The sequence below is a fragment of the Amblyraja radiata genome, chromosome 15 (assembly GCF_010909765.2).
Source record: "Amblyraja radiata isolate CabotCenter1 chromosome 15, sAmbRad1.1.pri, whole genome shotgun sequence".
Taxonomy (NCBI): Eukaryota; Metazoa; Chordata; class Chondrichthyes; order Rajiformes; family Rajidae; genus Amblyraja; species Amblyraja radiata.
The window spans coordinates 40769958-40795532 of NC_045970.1; the positions used below are offsets into that span (position 1 = coordinate 40769958).

Genomic DNA, 25575 nt, shown 5'->3' on the forward strand with positions numbered 1-25575 from the left:
ACAGCTCCTCCTATCCTTTCTCCACTGTCACAATGCTCACTTGATTCCTGCTGTCCCAAAACGGAGCCAGTCTCTGCTCAATTGCACACTACAACAATGCAAGCATATTCCAGCTGCATTCCCACCATTGCAAAAGTCATTCAAGCCTTTGCCAACTCTTTTATCCACTATGCCAATTTGGGCCAATTTCCACTCCAGTATCAACCATCACCATTGGCAGGCAGCCACTGCACACATTTATGCCCTGTCCCCCTTCCACGTATATCCTTCCCTCTAGCAAGGTCATTAACTTGGAAAGGGTGCAGAGAAGATTTACAAGGATGCTGCCAGGACTAAAGGGCCCGGGCTAGAGGGAGAAGAGTTATGAGGATCAGTTTCGCGAGCTTCCTCTGACAGCTCATTCCAGATACAGACTACACTCTGTGTAAAAATTGCCCTCATAAACCTATCCCCTCTCACCTTAAGCCTGTGGCCGCTAGTTCTAGAATCCTCTACCCAGGGGAAAGGACTGTGAGCGTTGACTTTATCCATGCCCCTCGTGATCTTGTACACCTCAGTAAGATCACCCCTCAGCCTCGTACGCTCGAGAGAAAAGTTCCAGCCTATCCCACCTCTTCCAATAACCCAACCCCGAAGGCCAGGCAACATCCTGGGGAATCTCTGCTGCACCTTGTCCATCTTAATGACATCCTTCCACACCCTGCATGCAGCAAGTTCCATTTTATTCACATGTGGTACTTTCCTTCTAAACTCCTGATTCGCCTGCTTTGTGTCCCTCCTTGTCCTCGACTTAGCACTGTCTTCTGCGTGCTGCTCAATCTTACACTAATACAGTGCATGGCCTGTGTGCTGTTCGCTGCTAAGGTGACAGCCTGGCACTTTGAGGGTGAGTTCAGGTGCCATCCCCAGGGCTCTGCCCTGCAGCCTGTTGCCCATGGCAATGGGCCTTGCCTGGATCATCTCTCGAGAGGACACAATTAGCAGCATGCGGGGGGCTCGGTTACTGGAACCTGCCTTCCCCACAAGTAAACCTGTTCCCTTTTCTCAATGCCAGGGGTGCAAGGCTCAGGTGATGCAAGACACCAAGATGATGGTGGACCAGTTCCGAGAGACCTACGACGATCTGGTTGCTGAAGACAGGGTAAAGCACTTGGAAGATTCACAGCTCATGAGCTGAGTGTATGGGCCGCGGGGTCGGGGTTGGTGGGTGACACAGCCCCAGAGCCCCAGGGCTTGCAGGTACATTGCAGGGGACCAGAGGCATCATTTCTGACGCAGCCCAGTGACCTATCTCATTACTGCTGGTGTGTCACTCACTGCTGTCTCATTGCCTCAGACGACGGTATAGGCCAAGGCATTGGGTATTTTTGGTGGAGATTGATTTGTTCTTGATAAGTAAAGGGCCTGTCCCACGAGCATGCGACTGCATGCGGCGAGCGCGCCAAACCGGATGTGGGGGCCACGCGGAGGTCGAGTGATCCCCGTACAGGGCCGGTCCCACCAGCATGCACCTGCATGCGGCGAGCGCGCCAAACCGGAAGCAGGGGCCGCGCGGAGGTCGAGTGAGTGGCGTGAAGTTCGAGCGAAGTCCGCGGGAAGTTCGTGCTGACGTACGGCGTCGAGATACTGCGTATGGCGTCGAGACGCTGCGCACGCCCATCGAGGCGGTGCGTACGGCCTCAATGCGGCTGCGGGCCGGCAGGCCGTTGGCGCGCGGAATGTTTGAACACAGTCAGTTTTGCGGAGCCCTGCGCGATGTCGGGACCAGCTCCGCACAACTCCATACGGCTCCGGCGATCGAAGTGGGACCGGCCCCGCGAGGCCGTACAGCTCAAGCGACCACGTTAGGTCGCGCTTGCCGCATGGAGTTGCATGCTCGTGGATCAGGCCCTTTACGATGTCAAAGGTTTTGGAGAGAAGGCTGGAGAATAGGGTTGAGAGGGAAAAATAGATCAGTTACGATCGATTGCCGGAGTAGACTCAATGTGCTGAATGGCCTAATTCTGCTCCTCTGCCTTATGATCTTCGCGCTGGGTCCAGGGACGGGAGCTGTTCCCAGGACCCTGGGGAAAGGACTCCGACATGGTGAATCTCGAGAATGAATACTTTTCATTTCTCATTGTCTGGCATGATATGTCGGCAGCAGAGGCAAAGTCTCCTCCTCAACAGCCCCACCATACCTCTCACCTCCAGCCTGTTCCTCCCTTCCTGCAGCCTCTAACACATGTCCCCTCTGCTTCTGTTCAGCTCCTGGAACGTGGGTTTAGGAAGGAGTTCTTTGATGTCAATGCTGCAATGGTCGACCAGCTCTACAAAATATATAAACGTCGACCCAAGTGAGTACACAGCAGCACAGGGTAGCACATGGCACACCGTAAAGCACGGCAACACCAGCACACACAACCGGCACGACTCTGCCCTGGTATGTGGAGTCACCATCTCAGTGCGGGGGTCCCGGTCTCAGTGTGGGGGTCCCAGTCTCAGTGTGGGGGTCCCGGTCTCAGTGTGGGGGTCCCGGTCTCATTGTGGGGGTCCCAGTCTCAGCGTGGGGGTCCTGGTCTCAGTGGGGGTCTCGGTCTCAGTGTGGGGGTCTCGGTCTCAGTGTGGGGGTCCCAGTCTCAGTGTGGGGGTCCCAGTCTCAGTGTGGGGGTCCCAGTCTCAGTGTGGGGGTCCCAGTCTCAGTGTGGGGGTCCCAGTCTCAGTGTGGGGGTCCCAGTCTCAGCGTGGGGTCCCAGTCTCAGCGTGGGGGTCTCTGACTCAGCGTGGGGGTCTCTGTCTCAGTGTGGGGGTCCCGGTGTCAGTGTGGGGGTCCCGGTCTCAGTGTGGGGGTCCCGGTCTCAGTGTGGGGGTCCCGATCTCAGTGTGGGGGTCCCGGTCTCAGTGTGGGGGTCCTAGTCTCAGTGTGGGGGTCCAGTGCTCCATGTGGGGGGGCAGGATCCTGATCTCAGTGTGGGGGTCCTGGTCTCAGTGTGAAGGTCCTGGTCTCAGTGTGAAGGTCCTGGTCTCAGCGTGGGGGTCCAATGCTCCATGTGGGGGGCGGGGTCCTGGTCCCTGTGGAGGTACCGGGCTCCGCATGGGGGTCCCGGTCTCAGTCTGGGAGCCCCCTGCTCCGTGTGGGGGCCCCAGGCTCCGTGTGGGAGAAGACGATTCGGGCTATGTTTGGGGGTCCCAGGCTCCGAGGGGCTCTGGAGATGGGCAGTGGTTTGCATCCCCTACTGTGCTGTTCTGCTGTGGGCAGGATGCAGACGAAGAGAGCCCAGGTGGCAACAGCCAACCCTTTTGGCTACTGGTCCGAGTCGGCCAGCGAAGGACACGTCAACCTCCTGTCGTCCATGGAGGAGCTGAACACAACTCGCTTCAAGCCCGAGCACCTGGACCAAGCGGTGTGGGAGCGGCTCTGTGAAATCCGTAACATGAAGATAGAGAGCGAGCACCAGGTGAGACGAGAATTCCCCGGGGAAGCAGAGGGCAGACAGGGGCCCCTGTACTCCCTCCTGTATCCCCTCATAAACAGAATCACTCAGTCGCACAGCACAGTAACAACTCTACAACTCAGCACGCTCTTCCGCCCGACTCATCCATGACGATCAAGATGCCACATTTAAGCTGGTCCCATTTTCCCACATACTGCCCCATATCCCTCTCAAGGATTCCTATCCTTATGCCTATCCGAGTGTCTTTTAAGTCTGGGTTTTGTGTGTGCTCAGCTACCGAACCGCACATCTGTCCCACCCATAGAATTCCAAAGATTAACCACTTCTGAGTAAAGAAATCTCTTCTGGCCTGAATGACGGACCCCTTATTCTGTTACTATTACTCTTGGCTCTGGCCAACATCTGCCCTTGTCCACCCTGCCAACGCCAGCAGGAATTTGTGCATAAGATCACATCTCATTCTAAACTCTTGACAGTAGCTCCAGTCTCCTCTCATGCAATAAACCACAATCCCAGGTGAGCTGGTAAACCTTCGCTGTAGTCCCTCTGTAGCAAGTAGGAAGGGAGACCAGATCGATACATGATGCCTTTAGTCAAGTCAAGTCACTTTTATTTATATAGCACATTTAAAAAACAACTCTTGTTAGCCAAAGTGCTTTACATTGGTATAAGAATAGTATAACAAACAACAGTGGTTCATAGATTAAATACAAACATCACTACATACATATAATATAGCCCTCGCTCAGAGGACGTCAAGAAAGGCTTGGGAGTAGAGATGAGTTTTTAGTCTCGACTTAAAGGAGTCGATGGAGGGGGCTGTTTTAATGGGAAGAGGGATGCTGTTCCACATTTGACAAGGACCCACATGGTAAGCTGGTCCAGAGGGTAAGGCACATGGTATCCAAGGAGAGCTGGCAAATAGGTTCCAAAATGGGCTTGATGATAGGAGGTGGAAAGATGCTTTTCTGATTGGAAGTCTGTGCACAGTGGAGTTCTGCAGGGATCGGTGCTGCGACCCTTGTTTGTTACGTTACGGGTTAACTACTCGGATGTGTGGATAGGACATGTGGTCACTAAGCAGATGTCGCAAACATCGGTGCTGTTGTGAAAAGTTGTCTAAGCCTACGGCGCCATATAGATCAGATGGAAAGTTGCATGAAGTGTTGTCAGATGGGAATTCAAATTAAGGTAGGAGAAGTAGAATAAATGCCAGGGGACATTAAAGAGCGGAGGGGTACAGAGGCATATGACATAGGTCAGGGCACAGAATATAAAAGTTTGGTTGTTACGTTGCAACTTTACAAACACTGATTAGATTGCACAGAGTATTGTGTGTGGTTCACCACATAATAGCAAGAACGTGGTTGTGCTGGAGAGAGTGTGGGGGAAACTCACCAGGAACTTGCCTGGATTGGAGGACTTTAGTTATGGGGAGAGATTGGACAGACTGGGCTTGTTTTCCCTGGGGCGAAGGAGGCTGATAGATGTGTATAACATGCTGAGATGCAGAGAGAGGGTAGATAGTCAGAATCAGCCGAGCGCAGGCATGAAACACTGTGGCAGACGGGTAAAAGGCATGAGGACAGGGGTTATCCACTGGCTTTCCAACGGGCTCACTGGTAACCTGAACAGTGCATCACACATACAAACATGTTGGATGTCTGTTCAGGTTCACCTGTATATATGCATCAAAGGGAGAAAGTTTGAGGCTGTTAATTGTGGAAGATTACAGGGTAATGTAATTACATTCAAAGGGTTTAATAAGATCAATAGGAAGGAGGGATTTCCTCCTGGAACAAGGAAGCAGAGAATAACATTACAGTTCACGGCGATGTCACATATTGTCCTTACTTATTGCATCACAGGCCATTCAGCCCATCAAGTCCTTGCCAACTCTCAGCAGAACAATCCCATTCCTCCTCTCCTTATATCCAGAAGCCTTAACCTCTTATCTCCAGGTCTAAGATTAAGCCATCATCTAATTCATAGCTGCTCATAATTTTAATTAATGCCATGTTTTAATTAAATGAAATGTTGTAATTTAACCGTTTAAATGCCATTTATTCAAATTGCATCATTAAATAAATTGTAAGATTGCTTCCAATTTTGATTTTAAACACCCCAATTAACTGGGGAATGAGTTTCATCCTCTCACCATTAAAACACCAGGTTTCTCTTCATGATCATCTACCACAAGTAACGCCAGTATACCTTCCGTTCTTTCTACATCCGCCATCCTTTCTCTGATCATGTTCTGCCATTGTCTCCCCCATCTTGTGTCAGCAGCTTAGAAATACTGATTTACAAGAGTCAAGAGTGTTTTATTGTCATATGTCCTGGACGGGACAATGAAATTCTTACTTGCTGCAGCACAACAGAATATGTGAATATGTAAACATTGTACATAACAGGAAAAATTTCAATAAATAACAAATATAGTGCAAATAACAAAAAATAATATAGTTACAATTCTGCATTGACATTATTTCTCTGAAGTAGCCACCCAAGATGTTTTACCCACCTGGTGTGCACCTACTGATCTAACCGAATGGTTCACAGAAGGACAGAAAGGGCTGGAGTATCTCAGCAGGTTGGGAAGTATCCCTGGAGAACATGGATGTCGTTAGACCAGTTTACTGATTCATTGGTGCTAACATTTGCTGATATGAATGTTATCTGTAGAAATTGATATCTTACCAACTGCTACCGTAGAAAGCATCCTCTCAGATTCCCCACCATCAAACACATCTACGCCACATTGCCTCAGGAAAGCACCCAACATAATGAAAGGACCACAAGGTAGACACAATATAGCTGGAGTAACTCAGCAGGACAGGCAGCATCTCTGGAGAGAACGAATGGTTGACGTTTCGGGTTGAGACACTTCTTCAGACTACCCACACACCGGTCAGTCTTTCTCCTCCCTAGCAGAAAATACCAAAGCTTAAAAGCAAAGGTAGACAAAAATGCTGGATAAACTCAGCGGGTGAACAGCATCGATGGAGCGAAGGAAATAGGCGACGTTTGGGGTCGAGACCCTTCTTCAGACTCAAAAAAAGCTTAAAAGCACATACTATCAGATTCAGGAACAGCTTCTTCCGCACCATTATCAGACAGTTTTCCCATAAATTAAGGTGTAAACCTCATCTCCCAATCTACCTCGTTGCTGTCATGCATATTTTCTCTGCATTTTCACTATATCACTGACACTATATTCTGCACTCTGGTATTTTCCCCTTAGCTTTGTGTGTGGCTTGATTGTACTCATGTATGGTTTGATTTGACTGGATAGGATTCAAGCAAAGCTTTTCACTGTTTCTCGGTATATTTGGCAATAATAAACCAATATCGATACCATCTTCCTGCCGATCATCCCAGTTCATCAGCCAGTGCTGAAGCCAATGCAGAGAACGGAAGACACACACCAGGTAGATCAGATTCACCTCAAGGCCTGGTATTGCTCTGGGTTACTTGGTATTATGTGCAGCCCTGGGCTGTCAATTATACGTTATTGACCCATGGACCTAGATACAGTGACATTCTTTGTTTTTGTATACAATACAAAATAACAAAATATGTAAAGAGTCGCCACGTACCTAGTGCTGACACAGTTGTGAGTCTATTCATTAGATTCCCGACGGTCACTCTTTGTTTTTGGTGGCCCATTCCCCGCCAGGCCCCTCCTTGTTCTCAGAAGCACCGGGGAGCATTCTCGGCGGCCTCCCCCAATCTGTCTCTCTGCTCTCAGGTGAAGCTGAAGGCTGTGACCCTTGCCGAGATGCAGACTTTCTTGCAGAAGAGGATTGAGGAGGATGAGCACTGCAACCAGATGATCACCAATTACACACAAGACATCAGCAGGTCAGTGTCACCATGCCACTCTAAGACAGTTATCATGGACACTGCCTGTTGGGGAAGGGGCCTTTGGCCAAACTCCTGCATGCCAACCAAGATGCCTGCTTGAACTCTGATTTGCCTGTATTTGACCCATATCCCTCCAAGTCGTTTCTATCCAAATGCCCTTTAAATGTTGTCATTGTACCAACCCCCACTACCTTTGGCCACGGGTTCCAGATATCAACCACAGCATAACTTATTCCTCAGATCCCCTGTGAAACTCCTTCCTCTCATGTTAAACCTATGCCATCTTATATTTGACACCTCTATCCTAGATGCGGACACTAGGACTTTCATTCTCAACCCCAGGTGATCCTTTCTAACAAACCTTCTCTCTGCTCCTCTCGTTACGAGCAGTCTGTGTGAGATCAAGTCACAGTTCCAGATGAACCTGATGGTGCAGCTGGTGCTGAAGCAGGGCCAGGTAGAGGTAACGAGTGACGACTTCATCTCCGAATACAACAACTCCATCCTCCTGCACAAGGCCGTGGTGGAGGACCTGAACAACACCATTCAGGTAAGGAAAGGGGCAGCAAGCCCTCAGACCCAGTGCAGTTCCTGCTCTGCTGGAAGGAGCAGGCTTAAATTGAACCACGGGACGCTTGCAGTCTGAGCACTGGTGTGAGGGGCACAGTCAGGGAACAGTGTGGGAGACTTTGCTTTCAGCTGCGTCCTGCTAGTCTGCTGTTGTCAGAGTTGTGAGCACCATCCCATAACCGTCCAATCTGTTGGGGGTGCTTGCAGTGATGGCCATCAGAACCGGAGACTATTCAGCTCCCCCCAACCTGTCCCAACTCTGTCAGATCACCGCTGGTCTCTTTCTGAACTACACCCTCACCCACCCTTACCCCAATTCTATTTTCTTCATCCACTTACCAGAAGAAGCATGTCAGTCATGGTTTTGGGATTCCTGATTGATCCTCAGCACCAAGGGTGAAAATTGTCGAGACATTGGCTTGTATCAGGGCAGTTTCCGAGGGCTGGAGAACTGCAAGTGATGCGCCTTTAGTGAACAAGTGTGCAAGGATAAACCAGGAAATTACATGTCGTCAATTTAACTTGGGCATTGGTGAAACTTTTACAAATGGTAATCAGGGCCAGAATAAGCAGTACTTGGACAAATGTGGATTGATTAAGCAACGCCAGCACTGGCTGGTTTAAGGCATATCGTGCAGAGCGAACTTAATAATGTTGTTGAACAAATAATGAGGTAAATGAATGCAGTTGGAGAGGTGTTTAAACTTTTAAAGGCAGCTTGATAAAATAACAAGCTTGTCATCAAGATTGAAACCCATGGAAGGTTGTAAAGAGAGACATTTACAAGCATTGATTCAGCCACTATTGGAGTGTTGTGCTCAGTTCTGGGTGCTGCATAATACAAAAGATGTGAGTATAGAGAATTGGTGACTAATAATTCCAGGGATGAGGGATGTCAATTATGTAGATGGACTGAAGAGGCTGGGGTTGTTCTCTGTACAACTGAGGAGGTGCCAAGGGTTTCTGATGGGGCGTGTACAATCGTGGATGAGATGGACAGACTGCTTAGAGGAACAAACTAAATGCTGGACTGTATTGCATCTGTCCTCTGCTCACTGATCTGAAATGTTAACTGTGGTGATTTCTCCACAGACGCTGCCTTACCAGCTGAATGTTTCCTGCACTGTATTTCATATTTCTAGCATCTGCAGGTTTTTATTTTTTATTTTTTTGTTAATTCCTTTAGTGGAATGGTTAATTGTCAGGGAATGAAAGTGATTGGCAAAAGAACCAAAGTGAATGAGGTGTGGATTCATGGGGCAGGGGGGAACAAGCAAGGAAGGACGGGGCAATTCCCACAGGATAGCACAGACTCTATCCACTGAGTGGAGTCGGGCTACACTGATCGCAGTGGGGAAAGATGAGCAAATGGGTCAAGTGTGGACAGGTGAGTCTGGGTCTTAGGTGTGATCAATGTTTATTGATGTTTAGCTATTAGGAGAGAAGAAGGTGGTGATCATGGTGGAATGCAAGGATTTCAAGAAAGGAATTGTCCAGTTGGAGTGGGAGTACAGGAAGATGCTGATGCAAATGGATGACTTGCACAACAAGATACGCGACATCCTCAAATTCACGATCACCAGACAGGCACAAATGGTAATGTGTGACTGGGAACGACAGGGGATGGGAGCTCCAGGACTGGGACATTCAGCTGACACGGAGACCCCAGGCTCCAGTTGCGGAGGGAAGTGTGGTTCCTGGGGACGTTCGCTGGGGGGGAGCCCGGGACTGGGACATTCCAACACAGAGTCCCATCATGTGTGGACAATCACCAACTAGAAAATCCGGCATGTAGGGACATCTACCACGGGAATCCTGAATACGATCGTGGGGGGTGGGGGCGGGGTAGAGCTCTATTGACAGTCACGTGGAGGGAATGACTCGGGGACAGGGATGGGGAAAAATGGCCAAATGGGAGTGAAAGCTAAGGTGCTGGGCCCCAGGTGAAATGTGGTTATATTTCAGTGTTGTTGCACAGTAGGTGTCCCATCTACTCCCAGAGGGCTGCACAGATGAGTCCTCCACAGCTAACGTCATCTATTTAATTATCTCCTAGTATTTAAGAGAGGATAATTACGAAGCTCGAGTCACTGATCACATAATGGTAATGGAGCGATCTGTGGATGGTCAGGAAACGGTAAGCGATTCAAAGCCTTGATATTAAATCTGGTGATGACCTCATTAAGTAGACAAAACCCAAAGACAGTTCCTGGATCAAGGGCGGCTTGGACTGGGGTTGATACTGAACATTCCTGCAGCCAGAACAAGGCCCCTCCACTATGCAGCTACTAGAGCTGAAAAACTTCACCACACAGGACATCTGTGGGGCAAGTGATGGGCAAATGGGGTTAGTGTAGATGGGCAAAAAGGTTAGCATGGCATGGTGGGCCACAGGGCCACACAGCCCTATCATTAAGGCCCTCGGCCTTCCTTTCACAGAGACTGACTAATTACATCTACAATCAATTGAACAGGATGAGGCTCGTAACTCCAGAATGAGAAGCCCGATGCACAGTGATGGTGGTAGGTTGCTGCACCCGCAATGCCAGGATCTGGAACAATGATCCAGAGTTCAATCCCAGCACTGCAACTGAGGAAGCTCATTCAGTTACTGAACTTAAGCAACTATTCGTGAACATTGATCACCCCCAACACTAGTGGCCTGCCTTAGAGACCCACAAGATTCACGGATGCCCTTCAGAAGAGGAAATCTGCTGTCTTCCCCAGTCTGGTCTGTACATGATTCCACACCCACGAATGTGGTTGATTCTGGAATGCCTGTGCAAACCAGTCAGGGCAACTAGGCTTGCCGGTGATGCCCAGATCTCTAAATATGTATGAGGCAGACACCACAACTACAGCCATGAAAATAAAATATAGTCCAACGAAAACTTCCCATGCACAATTCATAGAACATTGTTATTCAGACTACCACTTTGGTTCTTTTAAAGACCAATCCAGTTAAAACAACTTTAGATTTTGATTCTCTATAAATTGACCGTAATTTGATATGCGCCAAATCAAAAGCAGTTTATCCCAAACTAGCTTAGTACCAATTCAAAACTCATAACTAGAAGAGATAGAAACTTAATCAGTACTGAATCTCAGGTACACAAAAAAGCTGGAGAAACTCAGCGGGTGCAGCAGCATCTATGGAGCGAAGGAAATAGGCAACGTTTCGGGCCTGAAGAAGGGTTTCCGCCCGAAACGTTGCCTATTTCCTTCGTAGTATTGTTGGGATTTGATAGCTGATGGAATGTGTGGACTGCAAGGGCCTGTCTCCTGCTGTGTGACTCTTAAAATCTGTTCGCGTGAATGTTCTCAACTGGATTCCTAAAGTATTGTCAATATTTGTCTAACTTTGTACTTTATTTTCTGCAGTTTCATGATAGAGTCCTGCTCCAAAAAAGAGACAGCATCAAAAAGCTGCAGAAGCAGATCTCGCAGCTGAAGCGGGATCTCAAGACAATGGATCAGCTGTTGAAGGAGCAGCACATCTCTGTCAGTGAGAGACTGCACATCCAGGAAATGACAGGTGAGTTGACATCAGGCCCTGTTGGTTGTTGGAGTGGGGAATTTAAAAGGCAAAAGGGTCAGAACCCATTATATCTGAACCCTTCATCAGTCAGACACAAACATCTTCTGATCCTTGACATCAGTAGAAGGGTATACCTGGCCTCAGAGAGATCATACAAATAAATTGAGAAGAAAACTTTGTCCTTGACGTGAGATGGCTGACATGGTATCACTGACATGGTATGGCTTGAACCTGAAGTTAAAATGGCATTTACAGTGCCCTCCATAATGTTGGGGACAAAGACCCATCATTTATTTATTTGCCTCTGTACTCCACAATTTGAGATTTGTAATAGAAAAAAATCACATTTGGTTAAAGTGCACATTGTCAGATTTTATTAAAGGTTACATTTATCCATTTCGGTTTCACCATGTAGAAATTACAGCTGTGTTTATACATAGGCCCCCCATTTCAGGGCACCATAATGTTCGGGACATATGGCTTCAAAGGTGTTTGTAATTGCTCAGGAATGTTTAAATGCCTCCTTAGTGTAGGTATAAGCTCTCAGCACCTAGTCTTTCCTCCAGTCTTTCCATCACCGTTTATGCTGTTTATCAGCATGAGGACCAAAGTTTAGTTTAGTTTAGAGATACAGCACGGAAACAGGCTCTTCGGCCCATCGGGCCCGTGCCGACCAGCAATCCCCGCACATTAACACTATCCTACACCCACTTGGGACAATTTTTACATTTACCAAGCCAATTAATCTACAAACCTGTACGTCTTTGGAGTGTGGGACGAAACCGAAGATCTCGGAGAAAACCCACGCAGGTCATGGGGAGAACGTACAAACTCCGTACAGACAGCACCCATAGTCGGGAGTGAACCCAGGTCACCGGCGCTGCATTTGCTGTAAGGCAGCAACTCTACCGCTGCACCACCGTGAAAGTCAAATAAATTATGAGACTGAGAAACAGGAATAAAACTGTTAGAGACATCAGCCAAGCCTTAGGCTTACCAAAATCAACTGTTTGGATCATCATTAAGAAGAAAGAGTGCACTGGTGAGCTTACTAATCGCAAAGGGACTGGCAGGCCAAGGAAGACCTCCATAGCTGATGACAGAAGAATTCTCTCTATAATAAAGAAAAATCCCCAAACACCTGTCCGACAGATCAGAAACACTCTTCAGGAGTCAGGTGTAGAAACATAGAAATTAGGTGCAGGAGTAGGCTATTCGGCCCTTCAAGCCTGCACCGCCATTCAATATGATCATGGCTGATCATCCAACTCAGTATCCCGTACCTGCCTTCTCTCCATACCCTCTGATCCCCTTAGCCACAAGGGCCACATCTAACTCCCTCTTAAATATAGCCAATGAACTGGCCTCGACTACCCTCTGTGGCAGAGAGTTCCAGAGATTCACCACTCTCTGTGTGAAAAAAGTTCTTCTCATCTCAGTTTTAAAGGATTTCCCCCTTATCCTTAAGCTGTGACCCCTTGTCCTGGACTTCCCCAACATCGGGAGCAATCTTCCTGCATCTAGCCTGTCCAACCCCTTAAGAATTTTATAAGTTTCTATAAGATCCCCTCTCAATCTCCTAAATTCTAGAGAGTATAAACCAAGTCTATCCAGTCTTTCTTCATAAGACAGTCCTGACATCCCAGGAATCAGTCTGGTGAACCTTCTCTGCACTCCCTCTATGGCAATAATGTCCTTCCTCAGATTTGGAGACCAAAACTGTACGCAATACTCCAGGTGTGGTCTCACCAAGACCCTGTACAACTGCAGTAGAACCTCCCTGCTCCTATACTCAAATCCTTTTGCTATGAAAGCTAACATACCATTCACTGCCTGCTGCACCTGCATGCCTACTTTCAATGACTGGTGTACCATGACACCCAGGTCTCGCTGCATCTCCCCTTTTCCTAGTCCTTTAAAACCGAGATAGTGTGTAGATTTGTCCATGACCACTGTCCGCAGAAGACATTATGAACAGAAATACAGAGGCTACACTGCAAGATGCAAACAACTGGTTAGCGGCAAAAATATGATGGCCAGGTTAGTTTCCCAAGAAGTACTTTAAAGAGCAACCACAGTTCTAGAAAAAGGTCTTGTGTGTCGAAGAGTAACTTATATCAGTGTGATTGCAAGAGCAAAGTATGGAGGAGAGAAGGAACTGCCCAAGATCCAAAGCATACCACCTCATGTGGTGGTGGGGGTGTTATAGCCTGGGCATGTATGGCTGCTGAAGGTACTGGCTCACATCGTCATTGATGATACAACTGCTGATGGCAGTAGCATAATGAATTCTCAAGTGTATAGACACATACTATCTGCTCAAGTTCAAACAAATGCCTCAAAACTCATTGGCCGGCAGTTCATTCTACGGCAAGACAATGATCCGAAACATATTGCTAAAGTAACATAGGAGTTTTTCAAAGCTAAAAAATTGTCAATTCTTGTGTGGCCAAGTCAATCACATGATCTGAACCCAAATGAGCATGCCTTTTATATGCTGAAGAGAAAACTGAATGGGACTAGCCCCCCAAAACAAGCATAAGCTGAAGATGGCTGCAATACAGGCCTGGCAGAGCATAACCAGAGAAGACACCCAGCAACTGGTGATGTCCATGAATCGCAGACTTCAAGCTGTCATTGCATGCAAAGGATATGCATCAAAATACTAAACATGACTTCTTTCATTTACATGACATTGCTGTGTCCCAAACATTATGGTGCCCTGAAATGGGGGGACTATGTATAAACACTGCTGCAATTTCTACATGGAGAAACCAAAATGTATAAAAATGGCCTTTATTAAAATCTGACAATGTGCACTTTAACCACATGTGATTTTTTTCTATTAAAAATCACAAATTGTTGAGTACAGAGGCAAATAAATAAATGATGGGTCTTTGTCCCAAACATTATGGAGGGCACTGTGTAAAACCTTTTGTCTATTACAGGAAGGATGTAGAGGCTTTGGAAAGGGGGCAGAGGTTTACCAGAATGATGTCTGAATTAGTGGGTATTAGTTACAGGGAAGGTTTGGACAAAATTGGATTGTTTTCTGTGCGATACCGGAGATTGCAGGGAGACTTGTTAGAAGTATAGAAAATTATGAGAGGCACTGATCTTCTTCTTTCGTGTACATCTTCCATGTTTCAAATGTTGACATCGCTGTCATCGTCCGTCCTGAAAAGGACGCATGCTTCTGGCGACAATCAGTGGAAGCCACCACTTGTTGCAATAGATGATGATGGTAGCAGAATTAGTTCAGTATATTTCCAGTTTCCAGCCCCGCGACGTAGACGCTTCTGCTATGGGGCCAGAGGCACGGATAAGGCAGTCAGAACCTTTTTCCCAGAATGGAAAAATCAAATATTAGAGGGCATAGCTTTAAGGTGAGTGGGGCAAAGGTTGGTGGTTGAGGCAGATACGATAGTGGCATTGTAGAGACTTTTAGTCACATGGATATGCTAGGAATGGAGGGATATGGATCACTTGCACGCAGAGAATATTTTAACTTGGCGTCGTGTTCAGCGAGATCTTTGTGGGTCGCAGGACCTGTTCTCATGCTGTGCTATTATATGTTCCATGTTTACTCTCTGCTGTAAACATCCAAATGTTTAGTCAGTATGACTAATTATAGATTCCGGTATTAATTTCCCCAATTACAGACATTATAACTAGTCTGTACATACCCAGTCTTGTCCTCTTGCCCTCCAATCTGAAAATAATCCCAAATTGAGAAAGCTTTGGAAGATTATAATTAAAGTATCAGCATTTATCAGTCCAGCCCTAGGAGTGCGGGATGATTAGTGCCATGTGCGAACTAGCACCAAAGAAGGGCACAAACATGGGAAACACAAGCAGTAAATGCAGTCATCCACACGGCACCTGTAGTCAAAGACTGATTCTTTTGTTTCTATTAGCAACTATCAAACCAGAAGAAGAAGCACGTGCTCGCTTCAAGGAACTGATGCAGCACAGGAAATTGGTGGAACTGACCAAGGCCCAGGTTGAGGACATTAACACCCTGAGGATTGAGTTGGAGAAGCAGCGCATGAGAACCTTTCCAGTGCTGTCCGACAGAGAGCAACAAACCTAGTTAAACCACTTTTATTTCTGGTCTTCAAAATAACATGCAGAGCTTTATCGGAGACTTAATGCAAATCTAGACTTTCTACACACACTCTAGGTTGCTGTTCTATTTGAAAGTTGTTTGCATAAGAAATAAATATGTTTTCTCAGCTGTGTGAGCCACTCCCATATAGCATGCTGTGTCACCTGAAGAACTCTTCCTATTCACCCCACCCACAGCAAACATCTCTGCATAGTTTAGGCATTTGTGTTAGTGAGAAAGTCAACATCCAGTGTTTAGTTACGTTCCCGCTTCTCAGACACCATATGACCAGTGTTTTGTATTTTGCACCCATAATCTTTTGTATTTCTATGGAGTTCGATATGAAAGTGTAGGAAAGAAATGCAGATGCTGGTTTACACCAACGATAGACACAAAATGCTGGAGTAACTCAGCGGGACAGGGAGCATCTCTGGAGGGAAGGACTGCGTGACGTTTCAGGTTGTGACTGTTCTTCAGACTCTGGGACCCGCTGAGTTACTCCAGCATTTTATGTCTATCTTCGATATGAAACAGTGGCAGCTTGTCTTGAGGCAGGTCAGTATTGAATCACCAACTATATATGTAATCATCCTGTGTTCAGTTTGAAACAACTCAATCAGAAGCTAAAATCTTAACTTCAAACCGATCACTTGATTATGTGGGAGTGCTGTGAAAGACTAGGTAAAGAGATTTAAAAAAGATCTGCCACAAAATAAACAATGGCAAACATTTCAATAAATATTTCAAAATTCTCAACATATTTACATTCAATTGAGAAATTAAGACTCCAGGGGGAGTGCTCCATTTGTGAGTATTATAGAGGAGCAGGAATAGGCCACTTGGCCCTCTGTGCCTGCTCCACCAGTCAATATCATGCCCGATCCTTCCTGCCTGTTCCAGATTTCTACCCTCGTTCCCTTTTGCACTAAACACCCAAACTCCTTCTCCAATATTTGCCTTTAATTGTGTTCTGTGATGAGAATTGCCCAGAGACACCACTCTTAGGGTGAAGACATCTCTTGGCTCAATCCTTCACAGCTTATCCTTGAGACCTAGTCCTGGACTCCCCACCGTAAGGTACATCTTCCCATCAACTAACCTGTCCATTCCTGAAAAAATGAGATCCCCTTGCATTCATCTGGTTTAGTAAATCACCCTAGCCGATCCAATGTCTCCATGTGTCCCACAATACTCAAGGCCCTGTGCAATGATTTAGATGAAGGGATTTAAAGTAACATCAACAAATTTCCAACTTTGAGGACGGACATTATTGCTATTGAGGGAGTGCAGCGTAGGTTCACCAGGTTAATTCCCGGGATGGCAGGACTGTCATATGTTGATAGAATGGAGCGGCTGGGCTTGTGTACTCTGGAATTTAGAAGGATGAGAGGAGATCTTATTGAAACATATAAGATTATTAAGGGATTGGACACGCTAGAGGCAGGAAACATGTTCCCGGTGTTGGGGGAGTCTAAAACCAGGGACCAGTTTAAGAATAAGGGGTAGGCCATTTAGAACGGAGAAGTTGAATAAAAAATTTTACCCAGAGTTGTGAATCTGTGGAATTCTCTGCCTCAGAAGGCAGTGGAGGCCAATTCTCTGGATGCTTTCAAGAGAGAGTTAGATAGAGCTCTTAAAGATAGCAGAGTCAGGGGACATGGTGAGAAGGCAGGAACGGGGTACTGAATGTGGATGATCAGCCATGATCACAGTGAATGGCGGTGCTGGCACGAACAGCCGAATGGCCTACTCCTGCACCTATTGTCTATTGTCAATTACAATGGGACATCCCTGCTCCTGTACTCAAATCTGCACGTTATGAAGGAAACATACATTTACCACTGAGCGGGTAAGGTGGCATCTCCGGAGAACACTTATAGGTGAAGCCACCTTTGGCATCATGGTCTTACGTTCATCAATGACACTAAGGTCTCGCCATACTACCCCCTTTGCCTGACTGATTTTACCACAGAAGTTCATAAGTTTATATCTGACGCATTTCACTGCATCTCCATACATTTTGCCCCTTCCCCAGTCTGCACAAATAATTCTGAAGCTTTTCTGGTTCTCTCTCATTTATTCTGCTGATTAAATCCAATAGATATGTCAAGTATGATTTCTCTTTCATAAATCCGTGTTGATGTTGTTCAGCAGTTGCATGTCCTTTAATGGACCCCACTATTTACCTCACCACCGATGTCAGCTTCACAGCTCTATAATTCCCTGCATTTTCTCTAGCCTTTTTAAAGCAGTGGGGTTACATTAGTTATTCTTCAGTCAATGGAACCGTCCAGTCTACACAACTTTGGTAAAGGTCCAGCAATGCATCTTAGGGCAATTCCAAAGTACTCTGGGATGTGGATGATCAGGCCCTGTGTCCGCAACACACAGCATAGAAATGCAATCAGCAACAAGCTTCAGAAATAAAAACAGAACACTTAGAATCCAGTGGAATAGCCTTTACAATAAATTACACATCATCGTTGCACAGAATGGCACAGATTGCATGGAAGGAAAAGGCTTACATCACAGTGCCAAGAAGTATTATCATACTGACGTTGTGGTTCTCATGGATCTGTGAATTCGTCCTCCAACCTGTTGTAATGCAGGAGTCGATCTTCCACGGCCAAGCTGTCTATGAGCTGCCTGAGGGTGGGCTTATTATCAATAGAAAGCGTCTGCTGAAGTTCGTACAACAAAGTTTGGCTACTCTTCCTCCATTTTTCTATCAGGGACCCCAGTTCTGCCAAATTATTCTGAAAGAGACATCAGATACACAAGGTTGACAAGTTATTGATAAAGGTACAATATCAGTTGTTGAAAATCTGAAGAACACAAGTCTAAATATGCATTGAACAAACTAAGTAGCAGAGGATTAATTTCTTAGCACTGTTCATTCCTGAACTTGGAAATGCAAAATCAGGCACTTGAGCCATCATTTCTGAGTGGAACTTGATGGTCCCACACAGGAGTAATCCAGATAAAACATAGCATCCATTTTAGATACATAGAAACATAGAAAATAGGTGCAGGAATAGGCCATTCGGCCCTTCGAGCCTGCACCGCCATTCAATATGATCATGGCTGATCATCCAACTCAGTATCCTGTACCTGCCTTCTCTCCATACCCCCTGATCCCTTTAGCCACAAGGGCCACATCTAACTCCTTCTTAAATATAGCCAATGAACTGGCCTCAACTACCTTCTGTGGCAGAGAATTCCAGAGATTCACCACTCTGTGTGAAAAATGTTTTTCTCATCTCGGTTCTAAAAGATTTCCCCCTTATCCTTAAACTGTGACCCCTTGTTCTGGACTTCCCCAACATCGGGAACAATCTTCCTGCATCTAGCCTGTCCAACCCCTTTAGAATTTTGTAAGTTTCTATAAGATCCCCCCTCAATCTTCTAAATTCTAGCGAGTACAAGCCGAGTCTATCCAGTCTTTCTTCATATGAAAGTCCTGACATCCCAGAAATCAGTCTGGTGAACCTTCTCTGTACTCCCTCTATGGCAAGAATGTCTTTCCTCAGATTAGGAGACCAAAACTGTACGCAATACTCCAGGTGTGGTCTCACCAAGACCCTGTACGACTGCAGTAGAACCTCCCTGCTCCTATACTCAAATCCTTTTGCTATGAATGCTAACATACCATTCGCTTTCTTCACTGCCTGCTGCACTTGCATGCCTACTTTCAATGACTGGTGTACCATGACACCCAGGTCTCGTTGCATCTCCCCTTTTCCTAATCGGCCACCATTCAGATAACAGTCTACTTTCCTGTTTTTGCCACCAAAGTGGATAACCTCACATTTATCCACATTATACTGCATCTGCCATGCATTTGCCCACTCACCCAGCCTATCCAAGTCACCTTGCAGCCTCCTAGCATCCTCCTCACAGCTAACACTGCCCCTCAGCTTCGTGTCATCCGCAAACTTGGAGATGTTGCATTCAATTCCCTCGTCCAAATCATTAATATATATTGTAAATAGCTGGGGTCCCAGCACTGAGCCTTGCGGTACCCCACTAGTCGCTGCCTGCCATTGTGAAAAGGTCCCGTTTACTCCTACTCTTTGCGTAGGAGATTTTAATCGTATCTGTTCACTCGAGACCTGAATCAGACTCTCCCTGTTCTCATGTCTGTGGTTATCCCATTCTCTGGGCAGTGTCAACCCTTTGGTTAAAGAGATCTTACTCAACTGCCATCTTCCCCAGAGATCTACAAACCCTTTGTGGGCACCTCCTCCAAACAAAGGCTTTAAAACCTCATCACGTGAGAAATGCTAATCAAGATCAAATTAATTGCTTGGCAGCTATTGCCAAAGATTGTCTACAATCTCCTACCATGTAGACCGTACAACACATGAATAAATTCAGACATACAGTAACTTTTATCATTACAGAAGGCTGAAGGTTTAGTGGCACCCAGATCGCAAGCTGCGACTGGCAAATTACATTTCATGCAGCATCGTTACAAGTGAGCAACATTTGCAGAAATGCAAGGGAAATTGATATGGAGGCGGAGAGAGATTCGACAAGGTTGCAAGTTTCAACATTTGACTTGGCAACTTTTATGCTGAGTAACGATTGGGGATCAGTGTTGCAAATCTGAGCAGTTTCTATCTATGTGAACAGACACACTTGATGCAGGTCCTGCACTCAGCCATTGCTCCAGCCCAAACAAATACATTCCCAGCAGATTTGAATTTCACACACTGCAGGAGAGTATCAATCACAGCCAAGAGCCTAGAAAATGTAAAAGCAATCTCACGCGAGAGATGCAAGAAATATAAATGTGTCTCAATAAAGCCCAAGTTATGATCATAGTCCCACTCCACAATAAAGGGCACCATACACAAGTCTAGATGCCATTTAGTCCTGGGTTAACCTGGATCTGATCAAAACCTTACATGACAGTTCAAAATCACTACTTCATCTTTTTCAACAACTGATCACACACCATCTGGGACCCCACTCATTGCCTTTCAATCTTAGCCAACTGGTGGTAACCAGAAATTCACACGCAACATCTTTTAATCTATTCCTCAGCCTCCTCTCTGGAGCTCCAAAGGATCTATCCTTTGCCCCTCTAATATTTCTTATCTACGTTCCATCTTTTCCCATAATTCACCCTCTCTACTTCACGTCCCTGCATTTCCACAAATCTGTTTTTGTAATCCTAGAATGAATCACCCACCACATAGTTTTGCCTTCAGCTGCCTGGACCCTAAGCTCCGGGATTCCCTCCCTAAATCTGCAGCTTTATCCTCATTTGACACTCCTTAAATCTTACCTCTGTGGCCAATGGCCAAACTTTTTTATCATCTTTAGAACCTTTAGAATCTTTAGGTCTTTGCTACATTTAGAATGTCAACCAATAGCAAGTGTTATGGTGGTGGGGGGAAAGATGTGAAAGTTGGAGTCATAGTTTGAATGGAGCCAAGGACAACAAGGTATGAATAGAATTGTTGGGTTTCTAACAGCACTCTGGGGAAACTGCCACATGGAATGCAAGCAGGAATTAACGGTCATGGGGCCAACGTCATACCTTCTCCCTGTACATCTCAACCATTTTCAATCTGCGAAGAAGATCCTCTTTCTCTCGCACTTCCCGCTGCAGTCGATCCTTTTCCTCAAGCAGCTCCTGCTGTTCGGTGCTCACAGTCACTGGGTGAGGTCTCGGTGATTTGCCGGGAGTCCAGGCATGTTGCAAGGCTGCTCTGGATGCACCTAGACTCAGCCGATCCCCCTCTGCACTCGTGTCCAGCCTTCCACCCACTAACCTCTGGCAAGCACTCTCTATCTTTATGCTCCCACTCCTGCCAGCAGCATGAGTTTCACCAGTGAGCTGGCTGATGCCAAGGTCTACCCCAGTCTCTGAACATCCACTGTCCTCACCGTCAATCTTCAATCGCTTTGGCACAACAAATGGAGCATTGAAGGAACGCCGTGTTTTCTTCAGCCGCTCCCGGAGGCTGGCGCTCATTGGCTGACAGAGGAAGACAATAAAATGAACAATATTGGGTTTGTAAATAACTTCATATTGTACCTTATGCTATTAAATGAATTAAGATTGCAGTCCCCAATCCTTAGCAAGTCAGTGGCGGACTCTCCGCATCCCACTGCAGAGAAGTGCTTGCACAATCCACACCATTGCAACACCAAGGAAAGTCTGCACCATCTGAAGGCCACTGCTAAGGGAGCCAGTGTAGGTAAATACAGTCGACCTATCGCTCGTAGTCTTTGACTTGAAAAACTGAATGTTTCTCTCCTCCCTCATGCTGCTTGACCTGCTGAATGCTTCCACCATTCGCTGGTCTTGTTTCAGATTCGCATATCTGCTGTTTGTTAAGGGGCTGTCCCACTACGGCGATCTAATCTGCGAGTTTAGAAGAGTTTGCCCTCGACTCAAACTCGCAGCATGGTCGACACGTGGTCCTAGGAGGTCACTGGAACTCTCCTTCTATTCATGCTCGAGGGAAGTTCCTGCTTACGCGTGACCTCAGTTGGGTGGAGGAAAATATTTCAGCATGTTGGAAAATTCTCCGCAGGTAAAAATTGGTCGGCATGGTTCTTTTGAACTCGTAATGCAGTGGAATGAGGTCGCTATGCAGTTACAGGCAGCCATAGGCAATCTCCTTCGCTGACCGGGCATTTTAATTGGCTCATTGGAGTTTCCAATGAAAACCGACTGGTAATGTAAAATACCCGTAAAACTTTATTAAACGTTGTCTGACTTCTTAAAAGTGTCTCCACACCTTCTCTCCCCACTCCACCCCCCCCCGCTCTCTAAAGGACACCGTCAAACCGCTGTGGAACTTCAAGGTCACGAAAACCACAAACAAAATGTGTTCTTTCCTCAAGTTTTTGCAACAGTGGGAAATGCACATTTTTATCCAAAATTTTCCCTTTCCAGGAATGATATTGCAAATAGTTACCAGACATTATTAATATACAGGAGCAGCGAAATGCAGATAATGAAATGGCCTGTGTCTCACAATTCTGGCTCTATCTGAGAGTGAAGGGAAATGGTCAGTAGCTGCCAGCCATTCGCATCAAACACACTTCCTTGTGTATGGTGTAGCTACATTAGAACTGCACTAGCAGACTGCTGACGTGCATTGCAATATTAGTGTTTGACTCACCGTTTTCACCACCATTTTGCTGTGAACTGGGGTCTGAACATCTGTGCCCAGTCTGTCTGCCGACCCAGGCTCACATGGCGACCCAAACGTTTGATTCTCCATCCTTGCACTCTATCGCTCTGCAACATAACACACATCAGGTTCACATAGCAGTCCTGGACAACAGAGAGGAAAATCCACACTGAGATTGAGTTATTATACTGTAGACTGGGACATTGGCCGCTGTTAGGTCAGATACAACACAGACTAGATGCTCATGCTCCTCCCTCACTTTATATGAGTGAACTGGAACTTCACCTACGTGGTACCGAGGGAACCAAGCTGACCTACATTGAACCTCACCTGATCCCTTTCACCATCAATATTCTGTGCCTTAATGCCTCCTTTAAGTGTTCCAACTCCTGACCTCCTCCCTTTCTTTCAGACCGTTACACTCCCTCAGTCTCTGGGTACCCTTACCAAGCTGCTCATCATCCCTAACCCAGTGACCGGTGATATAATCCAGATGTATGCTGAGGAAAATGTTGAAGGTAAAAAACTGGCAATGTGACCGCTCTAGGTGACCCCTGACTCTTGCCTCTCCCCCACACCCATCCCCAACCCTACGAATCCCAGCCCATCATTCTTGCTGCAGTATTGCGGCTGTCCTCAAGCCTCCCCCTGCAGTAGAGCCTATCAATAGGACTAATCGGAGATAATTCCACCCGCGTCGCCTTCACTCCAGATTCAGGATCAGCCAGCACCTGTTGACAAGTTGCAGTGTGCAGGATTGACCTGCACATGCACATATTCAAGCTCCAAATCACAACTGACTTATTTAAGGAAACATACACAAGGATTTCACCAGCGCCCTTTCAGCTAAATTTTCCAAATCTATGACAGGATAAATTAACCAATGTCAGTATCCACTTGCTGGACAAGTCCTAACCTTGAGGCTCCATTCATATTCAGTTGGCTCTAATCGGCAGGTCATGTCACTCACATGACACCAGGCTCCCACTAAGACACTTTTCACCTATGCTATTTACATAGATAGCATAGTACAACACAGAAACAGGCCCAGAAACCGAATACAATGTCTATGCCGAAAACAATGCCAAGTTAAATTAATCTACTCTGCACCAGGTGTATCTCAGGAGAACAGCAACATCCTCTACCTCCATCCCCCAGGTATGTTATAAACACTGCCAACAAGAGACTCCAGATGCTGAAATCCCTAGCAAAAAAAAGTTCCTTCCTGAAGAATGGTCTCGAGCCGAAATATCACCCATTCCTTCCCTCCAGAGATGCTGCCTGTCCCACTGAGTTACTCCAGCTTTTTGTCTCAACTTCAGGGGAGCTCCCCTACACTGCCTCTAACCTGATAGTTCCCCAGTCCCACGCTGCTGTTTATTTCTCCTATTCAAAATTCACAGGCAGGGCTGCCCTGGTGAGCCCACTTTATCTACCTGTTCTTACTCCACTGACCTTATCTCCTCACACCTCGACAAACTATCCATGAGTCTACGATAAACCCACCGACTCACGCAGCTACTGGACTACACCTCACATCCTGCCTCCCTCCCTGTCCCAGCTCTCAGAGAGCGAGGCAGGATGTGAGGTCTAATCCAGTAGCTGCAGGAGTGATGGGGGAGGTCAGGAGTGAAGGGGGGAAGTCAGGAGTGATGGGGGAGTCAGGAGTGAAGGGAGAGTCAGGAGTGAAGGGAGAGTCAGAAGTGAAGGGAGGTGGCCAGGGGGTGAAGGTAGTGTCAGGAGTGATGGGGAGTCAGGAGTGGAAGGGGATGTGTCAGGAGTGAAGGGGGAGTCAGGAGTGGAAGGGGGGTGTCAGGAGTGAAAGGGGGGGAGTCAGGAATGAAGGGAGAGCCATGAATGAAGGGAGGTTGCCAGGGGGTGAAGGTAGTGTCAGGAGTGAAGGGGGGGAGAAGGATTAAGAGTTAGTGGATGAGGGGTATCAGGAGCCCTTGGAAGGGGGGGTGAAGAATCAAGAGCTGAGTGTTGGGGTGAACAGAAGCTGGGGAGGGGGTCTACCAGGGAGGGGAGAAGGATTATGAGCCGTGTAGCCTACACTGTAGGGGCTCGGACCCGGGTGGAGGGAAGGTGAGGATCAGCGGCGAGTGGGAGTAGATCTCCGCCGGTGGTGGTTGTGTTTTCGGGGTCGGGGGGGGGGGGTCGGGAGAGGTTAGTATTCGGGGCCGGTGAGAGTGGGGCCCACGGTGAGAATGGAGCCGATCGGTGCTGGCCCGGGGGGGAGGTTGTTTGGAGCCGGTGACTCCGGCCTCACCCTCTGGAAGCCCGTCCACCGGCGGGCAGGGCCAGCGGACGCCCGTTGCCATGGATACCCCGCCCTTTCCCGCCCAGCGCTGGCTCTGGGAGTTGTAGTCCCGGGCCCTGGCGCGGCGCCGGTGGCGCTGTTGTGTGTAGGTTTATACCGAAGATAGACCTAAAAAGCTGGAGTAACTCAGCAGGTCGGGCAGCATCTGTGGAGAAAAGGAAAGGTGACATTTCGGGTCGAGACCCTTTTTTCAGCCTGAGAGTCAGGGGAGAGGGAAACTAGAGATATAGAAGGGTGAGGTGTGAAAAGGACGGTTCAAAGGAGATGTGACTAGACACAAAATGCTGGAGTAACTCAGTGGGACAGGCAGCATCTCTGGAGAGAAGAAATGGGTGATGTTTCAGACTGAAGAAGGGTCTCCACCCGAAACGTCACCCAGTTCTTCTCTCCAGAGATACTACCTGTCCTGCTGAGTTACTCCAGCTTTTTGAGCCTACCTTCGGTTTAAACCAGCATCTGTAGTTCCTTCCTGCACAAAAGGGAAGAGGCTAAAGGAAATGTACAATGGTTCATCGTTAGCTGAGCGAGGCATACAATCAGTAATATTAATAAGGACAGTGAAACTAGTCGGAGAGCTAGGG

General features: G+C 47.0%; 2 protein-coding genes across 8 annotated transcripts in view; one reads left to right on the top strand and one right to left on the bottom strand.

The window, feature by feature from the left end:
- cfap43 (cilia and flagella associated protein 43) overlaps positions 1-15648 on the top strand; it is an 87438-nt gene extending 71790 nt beyond the window's left edge. For 3 of the 4 annotated variants that reach the window (XM_033034190.1, XM_033034191.1, XM_033034192.1), the window contains 9 exons: positions 1055-1141; positions 2248-2336; positions 3239-3437; positions 7186-7298; positions 7692-7851; positions 9303-9467; positions 9928-10008; positions 11253-11406; positions 15327-15648. In XM_033034190.1, coding sequence (XP_032890081.1) covers positions 1055-1141; positions 2248-2336; positions 3239-3437; positions 7186-7298; positions 7692-7851; positions 9303-9467; positions 9928-10008; positions 11253-11406; positions 15327-15502 — 1224 coding nt within the window. In that variant the 3' untranslated portion in view covers positions 15503-15648. The remainder of the gene's footprint in view (positions 1-1054; positions 1142-2247; positions 2337-3238; positions 3438-7185; positions 7299-7691; positions 7852-9302; positions 9468-9927; positions 10009-11252; positions 11407-15326) is intronic. The other variant, XM_033034193.1, reaches the window with a different exon arrangement.
- Positions 15649-17574: 1926 nt separating this feature from the next.
- On the bottom strand, positions 17575-24988 carry sfr1 (SWI5 dependent homologous recombination repair protein 1). Of its 4 annotated transcripts, XM_033034196.1 has the most exons (5): positions 23591-24230; positions 22663-22781; positions 21066-21506; positions 18043-18273; positions 17575-17932 (listed from the first exon to the last, which is right to left on the bottom strand). In XM_033034196.1, exons 2-4 carry the CDS (start codon positions 22762-22764, stop codon positions 18085-18087), a joined length of 732 nt encoding a protein of 243 aa, XP_032890087.1. In that variant the 5' UTR covers positions 22765-22781; positions 23591-24230; the 3' UTR covers positions 17575-17932; positions 18043-18084. The 4 variants fall into 4 exon arrangements, with proteins under 4 accessions (XP_032890087.1, XP_032890089.1, XP_032890090.1 ...); XM_033034198.1 differs by lacking the exon at positions 23591-24230 and adding an exon at positions 24944-24988 and having other exon boundaries at positions 17575-18273; XM_033034199.1 differs by lacking the exon at positions 23591-24230 and adding an exon at positions 24728-24908 and having other exon boundaries at positions 17575-18273.
- Positions 24989-25575: the final 587 nt, after the last annotated feature.

Bases quoted from the DNA above. Each gene is read 5' to 3' on its own strand.
- sfr1 (XM_033034198.1), bottom strand. From the start codon at position 22,764: ATGGAGAATCAAACGTTTGGGTCGCCATGTGAGCCTGGGTCGGCAGAC. The intron at 21,507-22,662 runs GTGAGTCAAACA...TTCCTCTGTCAG, and splicing joins GCAAAATGGTGGTGAAAACG to CCAATGAGCGCCAGCCTCCG. The intron at 18,274-21,065 runs GTATGACGTTGG...TGTCTCTTTCAG, and splicing joins TTGAGATGTACAGGGAGAAG to AATAATTTGGCAGAACTGGG.